The sequence below is a fragment of the Lipotes vexillifer genome, unplaced genomic scaffold (assembly GCF_000442215.2).
Source record: "Lipotes vexillifer unplaced genomic scaffold, Lipotes_vexillifer_v1.1 scaffold308, whole genome shotgun sequence".
In the NCBI taxonomy this organism is placed as follows: Eukaryota; Metazoa; Chordata; class Mammalia; order Artiodactyla; family Lipotidae; genus Lipotes; species Lipotes vexillifer.
The window spans coordinates 3,953,376-3,969,783 of record NW_006792985.1 but is presented as its reverse complement, the minus strand read 5'-3'; the positions used below and the strand labels follow the sequence as shown (position 1 = coordinate 3,969,783).

At 49.1% G+C, this 16,408-nt stretch overlaps 1 protein-coding gene across 1 annotated transcript in view; it reads left to right on the top strand.

Moving 5' to 3' along the window:
- The first annotated feature begins 4,499 nt into the window (after positions 1-4,499).
- DPYSL2 (dihydropyrimidinase like 2) overlaps positions 4,500-16,408 on the top strand; it is a 75,902-nt gene continuing 63,993 nt past the window's right edge. The window contains exons 1-3 of the mRNA XM_007466187.1: positions 4,500-4,538; positions 7,950-8,038; positions 9,745-9,929. Of these exons, the coding sequence (XP_007466249.1) occupies positions 4,500-4,538; positions 7,950-8,038; positions 9,745-9,929 (313 nt within the window). The remainder of the gene's footprint in view (positions 4,539-7,949; positions 8,039-9,744; positions 9,930-16,408) is intronic.

Genomic DNA, 16,408 nt, shown 5'->3' with positions numbered 1-16,408 from the left:
ATAATATGGGCACATGCAAGGAATAATGGGAGGGTGGAGAAAAGAACGATTGAAGAAACTGATGCTGAGAAAAAATGACTAGAGACGCCTCGTCTGATGCTGGAGTTGTTTTAGGATTCGATGCTCTCTCCCCGCGCATTCTCAGTCTTGGTGGTACGTGGCAGTTTTGTTTAGCGGAGGCGTAGCTTAAGATTCAGGTAGCTACACCTATGCGAGGAATAATAAGCTGCATTCTAACAAGGTCCTCATGCAGTTTCAGAGGACAGGAGTGGGCTGGCCAGGAAGGAAGCCCCAGCAAGGTGGCAGGGCTAAAAGAAAGGCCTGAGCTGGGGATGTTGCTGACAACCAAACTCACCTCCGTAGGGATGTGAGTCTTTTTTCTTGTAATAGCAATTACAGCATTTGTTTATGTACCAAATGTTGAGGGTCCCGCCACGGATCAGGCAGTGTGCTGGTCACTGGAAAAAGAGGAATACAAGGCTCTTAGCTTCTGGGAGCCATGCTCTGATAGAAGAAATGGACAAGTAATTACGATGCAACAGGATGTGTGTTACAGCAGAGGTGAATACAGGAGGCTGTGCTCAATGCTTTGGGGGGTGGATGGGTGCAGATGCACCCGCTGAGGAGGTGACATTTAAGCTCACTCTTATCTATTTATTTATTGTTTTGGCCGCGCCGTGCAGCCTGTGGGATCTTAGTTCCCCGACCAGGAATTGAACCCACGCCTCCTACAACGGAAGTACAGAGTCTTAACCACCGGACCAACCGGAAGTCCCTCAGCTCGCGCTTAGGGGAAGTGTTGAGGGAGCAGGAAAAGGGAGCAGCATCCGCGGGCCTGGATTTGAGAAGGCACGCGGCTCGGAGGGCAGTGCGTGTGTTGGTGTGTGTGTGCATGCACCCCCCTGAGCCTGGGTGTCGGGTCGTGGGTGCTGAGAGGTGGGAGATGAGGCTCCAGAGAGACGGTGGTCGGTCTGGTGCAGCCCTGGAGTAGAACTCATCCCTGCTGCTCATGGATCACCAGGCAAGTTCTCCCGTCCTCCAGATCACCAGGATGCCCGGCATAGAACCATTTCATTAACCCGCTGTTCATCACTTCTTGCTCTTTCTGGATGCTGGGGGAGGAGTATGGGAAGTGGGGAGGCAGGGGCTCTGGGAAGGGGTCATGAATGTGGACTAGGCCAGCTTATAATGCTTTAACTTTTTTTTTTTTTTGCGGTACGCGGGCCTCTCACTGTTGTGGCCTCTCCCGTTGCGGAGCACAGGCTCCGGACGCGCAGGCTCAGCGGCCATGGCTCACGGGCCCAGCAGCTCCGCGGCATGTGGGATCTTCCCGGACCGGGGCACGAACCCACGTCCCCTGCATCGGCAGGCGGACTCTCAACCACTGCGCCACCAGGGAAGCCCATAATGCTTTTAACTTTTTAAAAATTCAGAAAAATCAATGCCTGAGAATCGGTTCATATATATGGTTCAGGGACAATGATTTTTAACTTTACAGGCAATTGTGATTGAGTGTTTGCCTAAAGACAGTGTAAAAATACTGTATATTAATAAGTCAATCAATGCAGAGTGGGTGGAAAAGTCTCCCCCACGTCCTTTGCTTTTCTGCATTGCATTGAGTGGGAAGTATGCTAAAAAGTGCAGATTGCTGACAGTTCTTTTCCTTGGTCAGTTAAAACTATTTGGAATCTTCTATGTGCCAAATACTCTTAGGCTCTACTCAGAAAAGACAAATCAATTTACACCTTACATCTTTAGATATTTATGAGTGGTAATGTCAGTTATCATGGACTAGGAACCTCATATGAATGGGTATAGAAATAAGACTGATACAAATAAGATGGACATAAAAGCTCCTGGGAGCAAAATATTCAAGGGCAAACTGATAAATAACAAGGTATAGTTAAAGCTGTTATGATCAAGCAGTTCAGGAGCAGGAAGACAGAACAAGAATATAAACAAATAATGTAATTAGAGGTTATTTTGTTTTAAATTAACTTGACTCATTATTTGTTTGCCAAGTAGTATTTTCCTTATGATTTAATAGGACACTCGTCCCCCTGCTGCCCTCTCCCCTGCCACTGCTAGTTGGAACCTACAGTGGGTTTTCTCAGGTAGGAGGGTGCATTCTATGCTTTCTCAGACTTGTGACTTTGACCCTTTTAGGGTGACACCAATACTTGCTAACTTCAACTCACTTGGCTCTTAGCACATCAAGTAGTTGGAGGGGGAAGTGCTCCCTTTTCATTTTTAAGATGCACAGCTAATTGGAACTGGAATGAAATAACCAGCCGGGAAGCTTGCTGCATGCCTCACAGCCCTTCTGGGACTTCAGAATTTACAGGAATAGGAACGAAAGGGTGCATTTTACACCTTCTGGACAAATAACCATCCAAAGTGGCCAGATGCAGAAAGACTTTGAAACATGGGCCCATAGTAGCCTCAGGATTATTTTGCATTTATCTGGCTAATCTTTGCTGATCAGGTGTGAGCCAATTAGATTCTTTGGTTTTTTTTTTTTTTTCATGGTTGCCTGATAGGCCTAGTTTATGTAGGGATTCTATCTATTGTTTGATCTCAAGCAGAGAAGCCCAAAGCTGTGGGCCAGCCCAGATGTTTGTCATTGTACCTGGCTGGGCAGCTTTCCAAAGAGATGACCTTTGGTAGATTGCTCGGGACCAACTGGTCCAGCTTTTTCCTTCTACAGGGATTCTGAAGTAAGAGCATCAGAGCAGGACTTGGACAGAGGCAAGGGGTCCCAGCCTGCTCAGGTGCTAGCCCAAGAAGAGAGGCCTTAAAAGCTGCTGTAAGTGTGATAGGATCTCTGGCTGGGGAGTCAAGTCTCCCGTGTTTTAAACTCAGATTCTGGGAGGTTCTCTTCATGACTCAGGATCCCTTGCTTTTTAGGATATAAGCTCGCCTTTTTTTCATTCCTCCTGCTTCTCCAGTTCATCTCCCGGCTTCTGGCCTCATTATGTGAAGTAGGGGCCCGCCTATAGCAATGCAAATCCTTTGGGCTCCTAGGGCGCTGCAATCCCAACAGTTTCTCCTCAACAAAACTGCAGGCAGCAGCGAAATGCACTCTCTCCACCATACCCCGAAGTGGGTGTAGGTGAGCGTGACTGTTAAAGAGGAGACCCGGGCCCTAGATTGGGCCTTTTTTGGTCTCAACAGGCGGCTGCTGCTTCCCCCGCTGCCCCCAAGTTCCTTGCGACCCCAAGGCACAAAAGGACGTTTCAGGGCGGGGTTTCCATCCCCAGCAGCGGGCTACAGTCTTCCCCGGCTGCCTTCCTTCCCTACTCAGAGCAGTGAGGGCTTCGGACTTTCCTTTCCAGCTAGCTGCCAGGCCACTGATGCCCGAAGCCCGGCCTCCGGCTCCACTTCCTGTTTGCTGCCTCACCTCGGGCCCGCGCTCCTCCACCCCGGGGGAGCCCAGCCCGGCGCCGGCCGCCCGCAGGCCCGCGGCCAGCGGCCCCTCTCCGGGGCTGGGCGTGGCCGGCGCGGCGCCGCGCGGAGACTCCCCGTCCCGCTCCCCTTCCCTCCGCTCGCGGCCATCTGAATTCCCCCTTCGACTCCTGGGCGGAGGCCGAGCGAGCCTTCGCGAAAGGCGACGGCGGCGGCGGGAGGAGTACTTGGGCGCCCCTCCCGGGCGGCGCGGCGCCGGGCGGCCGTGCAGTCGCGCGCTCGCCGCCAGCAAAGCTATTGGCTCGGCGCAGTCACCCCACGCGGGCTGCAGCGGCGGCCTCCGCGGATTGGCGCGCGGGCGAGCATCCACCGGGGCGCGCGCGAGCGGGTGCGTGCTGCCTAGGCCGCACCGAAGCCCGCCGCCCGGGCCGCACCGAAGCCCACCGTCGCGGGGCGCGGTTCTCCCTGCCCGTAATGACCACCCCTCCGCTGTCCCTGCGATGCTGATGCTGCATTTGGGGCCGCTGCCAGCCCGGGTGACCGATGCACCAGTGCAAAGAAAGGGCGCGAAAGGCGCGCTCCCCGCTCGGGCGCACGCACCGACCGCCGCCCTCGGCCGCACACTGCAGCAATTCGCGCTCTTGCGCCGCACCCCTCCCCGCCTGCACTCATTTGCATATCCCACGATTGTGGCCAATCAGGACTCGTCTATCTCGAAGCGGACGGGTTTGGCCTGAGAGGAAAGGGAGTGGCTGGCGACGCATGCGCCGCGGTGGCCGACTTGAACCGAGGCTTTTATTGCTGTAGTTTATTTCCACCCCCTTCCCTACTGCTCTCTCTCTCTTTCTGTCTCTCTGTCTCTCTCTCCCTCTCTCTCTTTCTTTTTTTCCACCCTAGCTGAGGCAGTGTTGGAGGAGAGGAAGAAAGGGAGACAGAGGATTGCATTTATCCCTTAACATTCCTGAAAATTTCTATCAGCAAGACCAGCTAAGCGGCTGCACATTTTTCAATCCTGCAAAAAATACCAAGTCTCTTTCCGGGCAATTTTTGTTTTAAAGCTGCCCTCTTGAAATTAATTTTTTCCCAGGAGAGAGATGTCTTATCAGGGGAAGAAAAATATTCCACGCATCACGGTGAGTTTGGTACTTGTGAAATCTGCGATCGGCCAGCAACCTTTTGTGGCACAGAACATATAAGGAATTTTTTTTAAAGGAGGGGGAGGAAGAGAGACCCAACTTTTTTTTTTTCCTTTTTTCCCCTTGTTGCTAAAGAAGGCGATCGTGATGGGAGACGCAATCCTATAGAATTGTAAGCCATATAGTTTCTAAGGCATTAAAATAGGAGCGTGAGTGCATTAAGGTCGTTTTAGATAGCGCGCCAGATCCGCTGTATCCTTTTATTGTCAGAGCGAGATGCTGTAGTGCTGGCCTGCGGGGTGTAAGCAAATGGATGCCAGATTGAATATGCATGGTTGAAGCTCGGATATTGTTCTCCCGGCTGCGTGCTGCGATGCTGGACTCCAGGAGCTGGACTCCAGGAGCTGGATGGGGAGATGGGGAAATGGATTCTCCCTGTATCTCCCGCCACCCACCATAAAGGGCTTTCTGGAGCCTTCCTCCGGTTCCTCAGAAAAAGGAGCGGGTTTTAGCTCGGAGGCGTAATGACAGCAGAGGGATGCTGAAAAGGGCTGGGTGTACCGGGATCCTGTGGAAACGGGAAGGAAAAACAGGGACGCGGTGATGAGCAGAGGAGGGGGGGAGGTAGGCGTGGGCTTTTTGTTGGCCGGGTCCGGTTTTTGGTGGCCCTCTCGGCTTCCTCGCCCAGTGGTTTGGGGCTGGGACCCTGGCGGCTCTGGGCTCGCTTTCTTGTGTCTTTCTGCCCCTTCTGCAGCCGGGGAGGCGTCCGTGTTGGCGCATACAAAGCGGGCTGGGAGGGTGGGCGTTGGGGAAAGCGGGCTGGGAGGGTGGGCGTTGGGGACAGCGCCGAGCCGGGCTCTGGGAGGTAATGGCGCTGCGCGACGCGCGGAGCAGATGGCCCGGCCTCGGCCAGACAATGATCGCAGAGGCCGGAGATGCCGGCGCAGCTCTGGGGCCTGGGGTTGTTAGTTTGTAAATCACGAGAAGCTCCAAGCGATGACTTTGCGATGCTTCGGCGATGAACACAGGTTCTTGTTCCCTCTGCTCCCCCGCCCCCATCTTCTCCCCATCTTTTCCCGGAAAAGTCTCGCCAGTCCTATTTCTCTACATCCCCGAATGAAATCCCGGGGAGGGAGGAACGCGAGGGAAATTCATTGTTATGTAATGATGTGCAATTGCAATGGGCCAGCTGATTGCTGGGTAGAACCCAGGGCTGAGGCGGTGACCGAAAGAATTTTTGAAAAGTCCAGATGTGTTTAGGGCTGGGTTTGAGGGGGTGCTTTCGCTCTGGTTTCCTCCTTAGCCACGGGTACCCCGACTTCCACTGGATGTACAAGGGCACACCCATCCGCAGGAGAGAGATGTGGGAGCACATGCACAGGGGAAGGGGCGTGTGCTCGGGAGGATTCATAGGATGAGTTGTTCTACAGCGGGGGGTGGGTACTAGCTTTTTCTTGAGGGCCAAGGACCCGAGATCCCAAAGGGCAGAGCGCCGGGGGACCCAGCGTTATGTGTTCCTTGCACTGCAGGAAGGAATCTGGGTAGTGGGGTGGAGAGCAGATTTGCTGCAAGCCTCAAGTACTCTGCTGTCTTTGTGAATGAAGGAAGGCAGTTTCGTTTTGACAGTGTGGGGAGAAAATAATTCAAAAAGCAAACAATCAACAAGACTGATTTTTAGAAGGGCGCCCCCTCTGCCCTTTAACAAAATCTGGTGGCATTATCGTAGGACCTATAGCATGGTTTCCCTTCCTCCGTCAGCACGGCCAGCCTGTTATGTAAGATGCCACTCGAGTGAGCGGGGCTGTGATGTTTCATTTTTTTTCTCAACACGATGTTGGCTCGGGGATTCGCATGATGGCTGGAACAGGTACTGCAGTGACTAAGGGGAACAGGTGGTGAAGGGCAGGGCTTCTCTTTGCCTCCCAGGCGATATTTATCCCATCAGAGCTGGATTCTGGGGAAGAGGGGAAGATCATTGTAGACAGATAAGTGCACTGGATCAGGTGACCTTGGGCCAGTGGCTTAACCTCTCTGAGCCTCAGTTTCTTTATGTGTCCTTGGGACAAGAATCTAGCTCCCATCACCTCACAGATTTGATTTGAGGCTTGGGTGACATGGTTTACAGGACAGGATTTTGTAAAGGTCTTAACCTTTGCCTTATATAAATGCAGGAATCGTTGCTGACTATTCCCATTTGACTTTCCAAACCCTACAGCAGGATGAAGGTCCTTACAGTGTAACAATTAAAATAATCTTCATGTTTCTCATGATGTTAGAAAAACAATAAATACTTTCTAAACCCAGGGGTGTGTGCATTTCTGTGTAAAAGTATCTTTTTTCCTAGGTCTCTAGTAGCTTATATATATATTTTAAAAGTTGCTGTAATTTCTTCTTGGTAGGTGCTAAATGTAAAGCACTTGCTGAGAATATTATTCTTAACTGAATTTTGAGTTAACCATTGTCAAAATGAGCGCTGTCCTTTGAAGCGCTCTGCATAGTTAAAAAGGCAGTCATTTAAACCCAGCAGGGACTAATACAGGTGCGTGTCCATTGAACACAGAATTTTAGCATAGCATTCCATCAACAGCATTTGGGATAGAGATGAATCATCATGTAACATTTTTGTTACATTCTTGGCTCTTATATGCTGCTTGTCATATATTTTTTGTACCAATTAAAGTATCAGCATGTGTACAGTCAATAATAGTGTTAGATTTTAGAACTTGCCATCTCACCTACTTTATTCTAAAACTTTACCTTTTTCTTAACAGCTTAATAGTTAAAATGGTGCATGTTTGAAATGTTTTTTCCCCCACTTTGCTACAATTGTTGTGATTTACCTCGAAGATAAATGCAAATATAAAGAACATACTGAATTGAAACCTTGCTATGGATGAACCAAGTGTGTTTGTGTACAGTATCCCATGACAACAGACTTGGTTAAATTTTCCAAATCTCACCAAGAATCGACTTCCGCTACATGTGGGTGTATTATTTTTTTCAAATGAAGTTTAGCCTAAAGCCATTTAAAGTGATTGCCTTCTTTATCTGAAATCTTTTTACTGATCTTTAAAGGAAGATTGTTAGGCTGTTTTTTTCATTCTTTCTCTTTTGTGCTTGTAGGTCTAATGGAAATAGATGGTGGTTGTCTCTGTTGTGTTTTTTTTTTTTCTTTCTCTTTTTTTTCTCTAGGGTAAGCTTTGAGCTTTGCCAGTATGTTCTGACTCATCAAGTGATGAGTAGATTGCCAAATACAGACTCACCTTTGTCACCGAGTCTTTCCAAAATTGGCTCATTTTGAGCATCACTTTTGAGCAATGAAAATGTGGTCTTAGCTCATTTATCTTACTACCAACTGTTTCTCATGGATCAGTTACGAATTGTGACCTTACGACTTCTTTGTTTCAGAGTGATCGTCTTCTGATCAAAGGAGGTAAAATCGTTAATGACGACCAGTCATTCTATGCAGACATATACATGGAAGATGGGTTGATCAAGTAAGTGTAACTCAATATTGCCACAAATTTGGGTACCTTGCAGTGTTCCTAAGCATTAGCTACAATTCACACCCGTAGTATCAAGCTGTAGTGATTTAGAGACTAACTCAGTATCTGTTTAAGCCTAGTTTGATTGGTGGTAATTAGTGAGTTTGAAAACTCAGATTTAGGGAATTCAAAACCACAATTAAATCCACACCCATTTCCTTACGTGTTATGTAATTGACTATTTTTAACCGAGGTGACACAACATCTTCTTGTTGCCACATACTCAGGTTATGATCCATTGACTATATTAAAGGTTTTACTAGAATGTACTTGTGTGGGGTGGATAGGACAATCAAAGGACACAAATGGGAAGTACAGCCTCTTCTATCATGATAACACATCTGCCTTCTTAATCAAGAATCCAAGTTGTTGGGGGCAATGGGCACCAAATTAATTACTAAGTCAGAGACAAATTACTGCCTCATTCTGAGGGAATTTTAGGTTTCATTTTTTAAGTGGCAGCTAACACAAATGGGACTGCCCTTGTGTTTATTGTGTATTGTGTTTCAAAGGAGAAAACAACAAAGCCATTACTGAATTAGGGTATTTTTGGGTCCTAGAGGGTTAAGTGAGCTGAGAACATCTCAATATCCTCGTGCCCTTCCGACTGGGACAGCTCAGAGGGCTCTGAAGAAATAGCACATCTGTTCAAAGACAAACACTGCTGCAAATGACATCTTTTAAATAAGCAGCATTTATCAAGGGCAAGCAGCAAACCGGTCCAGAGGAGTGGAAAATTGTAGTGGACGTGTCTGTTGCCTGGAAACTCACACCTTGATTTATGAGCCAAAAAGAGGTTTTAACATTTCCACATTTAATGTTTTCTCCATGTGTGTTTGCTTGTGACAGTCTCAGCTCCAGGCTCTGAAATACCATGACTTTCATGTTCCATTTTTCCCCCAAGTGGAAAGCAGCATGATCTGGTCTGTAAGACTCTGTAGAAGTGAACAAGCCTGTGTCATATTTTTACTCATCACTGATTTGTCTTAGAACTTTACCAACTCCCCCTTGATTAATTACTTTTTCCTTTTCCAAAAACTAGCCTAAAGATGTAGCAGAGATATTTTTTAAAAATTGGAAATGAATCCTTGTTACCCAACTTAATGAATATTAATTTTGCCGCCTTTGTTATCTGAGTTGCTGATCACATGCTTCCAAATTTTTAAATAGTTGCAATCACAGTGTTTACTTCTTATTATTATCTTTGCTTTGTTTTGTTCTATTCCCTACCCTTCTACTCCTCATTTCTCTTAGTTGGAAAGGATATGGTGAAAATAAATGTTTGTAAAGTGCAGCCAGGTCTGGAGAAAATTGTTACAGGATAATTAACTCAACTGAGTGTGTTGTAAGGAAAGTATAGTGATATTTTATGTAAATATCTCAGGGCTTTGTTATCATTTGGTCATATGGGTTTTCTGGTAACTAAGCCTCTTTGATTGGCCTCTGATGCCTTATTTAGATTTTGTTTTCTAGTATGCTCTGCATTGCCTCCTGAGGGTAGGGAGTGAAGGGTGCACAGATTATGAATGCTAACAATAATCGGAAGAGTCTTTAGAACATAGGGAAGGGTTGTTTATGGCGTGGTGAAAATGTCTGTCAGATCCCGTTTGATTTAGGACATTTCTTTACAATCATTATCACCCACCCTGTTTATTTAGGCAAATAGGAGAAAACCTGATTGTTCCAGGAGGGGTGAAGACCATTGAAGCCCATTCCAGAATGGTGATCCCTGGAGGGATTGATGTCCATACCCGCTTCCAGATGCCCGATCAGGGGATGACCTCTGCTGATGACTTCTTTCAAGGCACCAAGGCAGCCCTGGCTGGGGGAACCACCATGATCAGTAAGACAGCTTACAAAGAATAATCTTAGGGCTTGGGAACCATTATCGTTTGAAAATGAGTCTGTGTTGTTTGAGTCTTTCCTTCTAAAGGTTGCGGAACTAAGCAGTGGACGGATCTACCACGTAAGGGGGTGAGGGTGGGCCAGCCTTAGTCTCATTTTCTGTCCAGCCCCGAGGTTCTCCAGTTGAACTTGAGAATACGCTTCTAGAGAATTTTGGTAGGATAAAAGAGTGGCTTCTTGCTTTCTCTGCTTGAGAACTTTTGTCTTCCTTAACCTGAAAATGTGATTTGATTGTGGTCACTTTGAAAACACAGCATTTGGAATAATCTTCAAAGCTATTAGTTTTGAGCCTTTGCTCCTAACTATTTGATTTTGACTCTTAAAGAATTCCTGAGTGTGTATGTTCTTGGAATGAGGCCAGGGTACAGCAAATGAACTGTTGAACCATGAACGTCAATTCCACTGATAGGAAAATCAAGTGGAGGGATTACTTCCTGGCCTGGGTTTGACATAAATGGAATTGGGCAGTCCTGCTTGGAGAAGCACCCACAGATATCAGTTGTTTAGATATGAAAATTGCTGCTGTGAACAGCTGGGTGCCCTGTAAACATCGCTCAGTTGGATTTATGCTTTTCATTCAGCTAAATCTAAAGGATATTTCCTGACAATTGTGAAGAGTTTGCTTGTGAATGGTCAGTTTCCAGCATGTCTGTTGATTGTCCCTTTGGCAAATATCATTTTTTTTTTTTTTTTTTTTTCTTGCGTTATGTGGGCCTCTCACTGTTGTGGCCTCTCCCATTTGCGGAGCACAGGCTCCGGACGCGCAGGCTCAGCGGCCACGGCCCACGGGCCCAGCCGCTCCGCGGCATGTGGGATCCTCCCGAAACGGGGCACGAACCCGCGTCTCCTGCATCGGCAGGCGGACTCTCAAGCACTGCGCCACCAGGGAAGCCCGCAAATATCATTTTGAGTTTGAGGAGGTAGGCAGGTTGCACAGTGGCCCACCAGACACACTTTTTAAAAAATTTTTTTATTGAAGTGTAGTCGATTTACAATGTTGTGTTAGTTTCAGGTGTACAGCAAAGTGATTCAGTTATATATCTATATGTATCTATTCTTTTTCATATCCTTTTCCATTATGATTTATTACAGGATATTGAATATAGTTACCTGTGCTATACAGTAGGACCTTGTTGTTTATCTGTTTAATGTATAGTAGTGTGTATCTGTTAATCCCAAACTGCTAATTTATCCCTTCTCCCCTTTCCCCTTTGGTAACCATAAGTTTGTTTCCATGTCTGTGAGTCTGTTTCTGTTTTGCAAATAAGTTTATTTGTATCATTTTTTTCTTTTTGGTTCCACATATAAGTAATGTCATATGATATTTATCTTTCTCTGTCCAACTTCACTTAGCACAATAATCTCTAGGTCCATCGATGTTGCTGCCATTGGCACTATTTCATTTTTTTATAAAGATTTTATCCAAGAGTGAAAGTCAATATACAGTCTGTCTTAAAAGCTTATAGTTCATTTCAGAAGAGGGTCCAAGTGGAAAGAACTTAGCTCTTTCTGCTTTAGAAAAAAAACCTATCTTGCTGGTTACTTTGCAGAATGATGCTCTTTACGTGTAACTTTAGGGTCTGTTTCTGAGCTTCCTCTTGTCTGCCCTACCACCCAGAAGAACACTGCTATCCCATTCTAGTTCGAGCTCTTCGACTTTTTAAATCACACACTCACCTCCTTGTGTCCTTTCTGGTCTCCGGGGTGTCATCACTGACCAGAAAGATCATCCAAGTTTAAGCCTTACTGTTGCTGCCTCTTTCTTGCCGCACGTATTACTTTCTAACCTAGAGGGCGCTGTTCTTGGTGGTGGCGGTGTTGGCAACTGCACACCCTTTGGGACTCTGGCCTAGTGTTGACGCCTGCTGTTTTGTCAGTGGCATCTGTCAGGACTCACTGGCACTAGTGGGCATTTCCGCCCCTCCTCCAGGGCCAGCCGTGGAGCCACACTGGAGCTTGGAGAAGCACAGATGGCCTGGGTGTCAGCCTAGAAGACCAAGCCAAGGTTATAATCTGCCTCAGTTTGGAGTCCCTGTGGGGGCCCTGTAGGCCTGTGCCTTGGTCACAGAGTGTTAATAGGTCACAAATAATATTTCCTAAGGGAGCGATCAGTGACATCTATCATTGGGCTGAGGGACAGCCCTCCGAGGTGGAAATACCCCCAACCAGGGCACTAACTTGCTGTGTGACCTTGGACGAGTCATCTCGCTTTTTTGGGCTGCTCGTCTGCACAGTGAAGGATTTGCACTAGATGACCCTGGATGCCCCTTTCCAGCGCCCACGTTTGGCGATTCACTGAGCTCAGAGACAGAGTTTGCCTCTAATCAGATGCACTTCGCATCACAATGCACCAAAGCCCTGCTTTCTCTCCGACTTACTTGAAAGACCCCATCCTGCATTCTCGAATGTGCGTTTTCACTTCTCAACACTTGTCCGGTTCTTTGGCCCCTCTCCTGCTTCTTGTCCCTTTCTGCCTTCCCTCCCACCACCACTGTCACACGTGGGTGCATCCCTTCCTGCTGACACCCTGACCTTCCCTTTGGCCTTCTTTCTCAGTGGTTGTGGGCATCTTTCCCTTCCTGCCAGGTGGGTTCCTTGTGTGCAGAGACCAGGGATCTCTCCACAAGTCCTGCACCTGTACCGAGGGCCCAGAATAGGCAGCGGATGACCTTGTGGCAGCTCAGAACGAAGGAGGAGGGAGAAATCAGACTGCCTGCCCCTCTCACTTGAGCAGAATGCAAGCGTATTTTAATGCAGGGTGGTGATGCAGTCAAAGAGGAGGGCGATTTAAGGAGATCTCGAAGGACGAAAGTAATCAGAGGTAGTGGCGATGTGGTCACAGTTGTCACACCCCAAACTCCACTGCTTGTGTATCCTGAGAAAAATATCTACTCCTGCAAATGCCCACCTGTGGTTACTGACCTCTGTAGAATTCCCACTGCCTGCCCTTCCCTCAGGAGATAACGTGGCAATAATACAGATGAGGAAATCAGGCTTCTTTTTCCTGCTTGCCAGTCATGGCGTTCTGCATTGCTTTAACTGAGTCCGCGGCTGGAGCCCGCTTTATAGTGGGAGCCTTGCAAAGAGGCATAGCTAGCTTAGTGGGTCGGGACCTGTGACCTGCTCCTTCGGTGAGATTGTAGCTTCTTTAATGAGTATTGAGGCCAGAACTAAGTATTTCGGGCACGTTGAAGGGATTCAAGTGAAAACTTACAGAAACAAAAGCCACTGAAGGAAATTGGCACCATACCACCTGCAGCCCCTCCCTCCCAGCTTTCTGAGTTGCTCCAAGCCATGTCACCTGATGTGTCTTCACCTGCCGCTTGCTGTGTGTTTCCCAGGTCTCGGGACCTGGAGGCTCCATTTCGGTCTGAAATGGCACAGCCTGTGGTGGAAAATGCAGCTGAATATTCCCAGTTTGGAAACGGAGGTGACACGTCAGCAGCAGAAAATAATATTATTGCCATCAAACAGAGCCTCCTATTGAGAAATGTACAACGATATCTTTGTAAGGGGCCGTCCGTGTGGGGCAGAGGGAATATCCTTTACCCTTCCCATCCAGTGATGCGTGGGCAGAGGCTCTAGACATGCTCCCTGTAGGTGGCATTCAGACCAGCTGAGGGGTCACGGAAGCGGCAGGGGTGCTGCTTGGAGAAAGCGCTGCTGGCGTCCCCGGGGACTTTATGATCATCAGAGTTGTTGAGACCCCAGCGTCTCCAGGAAGCAGGCGGGAAGAGTTACTTCCATTTTATAGAGGGGAAGCCAGAGGGCAGGGCGCTCACCCCGCGCATCAGCGCAGGTGGCAGTTATGGAGCGCACACCTGCAACCGTGACTCCACCACCTGCCAGCAGTGTGACCTTTGCTTTAAGCCTCGGTTGCCTCACCTGCAAAATGGGGAAAGTTGTTACAGAGATCGACAGTGGAGGCATCAGAATAGTACCTGGCCCGCAGTTATCACTCAGCCGTGGTGGTTATTATCGTTCCATCTCACATCAGGTACTAGCAACCGCCCATCTCCATAGAGGCCCCTTCTGGATCTCAACTCTCTCAACAGAGGCAGAGAAAAGAGGCTCCAGCTGCAGGGTCTGACCCGAACATTTGCTGGGAGCAGGGGTCCTCCAAGCATGGTCAGCAGACTGGGTACCCTGGTGTTACTTGGGGTAACGCCTCCTAAAACATTCAGCTTCCTGGGCCCACCCAACCCCTTGAAGTGGAGAGTCTGCTGATGGGACCTGTGAATCTGTACTTGAATCTGGTGATTGTCAGGTGCACCTGGGGAGCTGTTGGAAAGTCTGGATCTTGGGGGTCCGTGCTAGATCCACAGACTCTAGATCGCTAAGGATCGGAAGCCACTGCTCAGCGAAGAGAGCCTGAATGTTTCTGCTAACCTGACCTCAGGGCTTTCCCTAGGGGTGTGGAGCCCCCGGCACAACACACCCAAGGGGGCTTCTCCCCCGCCCTGAAGCTGCTGTACAGCAGAGACACGTGGCATGAGTACAGAGACACAGCCAGATGCCTCAGGGCTGGAAGGGGCTGTCTCTCCTGAACTCTGGACTTGTCACTTACCTGCTGGATGTGGCTCCCAGAGGTACCCCAATTCCCGCACCCAGCCACCCGCAGTCAGACTCACTCTCTTCTTTCCATCTCCTGCTGCTACCCCAGCGCCCAGCCCGGGAGAGGGCTGCCCTCAGGGTCATGCTGGCTCAAACCCACGGTCACCTTGTGCCGAATCAAGTTAATTCTGTCTCTGTATTATCTCTTGCCGTGTTATCTCTTCCTTTGCCAATCTAGGCCTTTGTCGTCTCTACTGGATTTTGGCCTCAGCTTCTGAGAGTCTCACTGCCCTGATCCCTACCTCTGCAGCCCATACATCACCTTGCAGCCTGGGCTCTTCTTGTGGACCGATCATGCTACCTCCATTCTCTGAAGCCCTCAGCGACCCCCTCTGGCTCTGAGAATGCAGCCCAAGTGGCAGAACCCAATCCTGCTGCCCCAACCGAGACTCACATTGTCAGTTACCCCAGCCAGGGATGCCCTTCCCTTCTTTCCTCTGCCTCTGGAAATCTTCGTTACCCTTCAAGGGCTAGCTTAGGTGTTACCTCTCTCCTGAAGCACCCATGCAGCCCCCTCTGCCATAATCTATCACTTATTCTGTGCGCCTCGGCCAACAGTGGGTCTTCATGGCCTGGCCCTTGGGACATTCGTCCTGTGTTACAGTTTGATCAAGGCTCCTCTGCCTCTTTCTGTTAATGTTCCCCGCCCAGCAGTGTCTCACTCCTGAGACACTGACTCCATTGATGCCTGCGGTTGAATGAATGAATGAATGAATGATTGGATGAGTTTATATGCTCATGGGACTTGGTTTCCTGCTTCATCTGAGTGTGATGCCAGAGGATCGAAAATCCTGGGGTGGGAGGAGGGTTTACACGTCTGGTGTTAATTGCGTTCATTTCCACCGAAACAGCTGTCTCTTCAGCAGTGCCCTGTTGCGGCCACTCCAGCCCCCTGGTCACTGCGGTCCAGTCAGCTGTTGCAACAGTTGGAGGGGGAGAGAGGCAGGAGGGGAAAGCCCAGAGCTCGAGCATCGGCCTGAGGTCGTGAATGGGTATTTCTCCCTCCGTCTTTTCGGCAGGTGGTGGGGATGCTGGTCCCCCCATGAGGGAGCTCTCTCTCTGTGTGCACAGGGTGGGCCCTGAGTGCCACGGTGGACTCAGCAGTCATCCCCGAAAGCCCTCGGCCTTCCTAGAGAGCCATGCCTGCGGAGGCAGGAGGCCTAGATCAAGGCTAGGTGACTTCCCACAGCCCCGGTGGCCGGGCCTTCCTGGGGAGACGTGTCCTCGGAGTGTTCCTGGGGCACATCCACTGCTTGTCATTTCTTCGTCCATGTGGCATTTGTGTTTGTTCCCCCTCCTCTGACGGGTCCACGTGTGAACACACACACACTGTAATATGAATGTGTCTGTAATCGATACTTTGATTATTCCCTTTGCATCATTCATTTGACTCGGGTTAGAAAGTGTTTACAAAAAACCCTGACCACGTCAGACGAAAGTCTCGAAGTCCAGGACCCAAGTTGTCGCCACAAGATCTGCCTGTGGGCTGGCGATTAGAAAGCGACGTTATCCGATGGGCTGTAGGAGTGGCCTCTTTCTGCCTGCCCCTCCTCGCGTCTCCCCAGTCCCCACTTGGGCGAGGTCACACGTTTTGCCTACGGACACGAGTGCCTTCTGCAAGCGGACGCCACAGGACGGGGCCTGCTCAGGTGTCGCCGTGCAAATCTTGGCCACAACTGGCTGGACTGGAAGAATCCGGGCGCTCCCTGGGATATTTTGGGCCGATCACCTAATACCTGGTACCGAGCAGAACAGAGGAAGAGACTGAAAAAGATGAAGCATGCTGGGAAGTAACACCGCTCT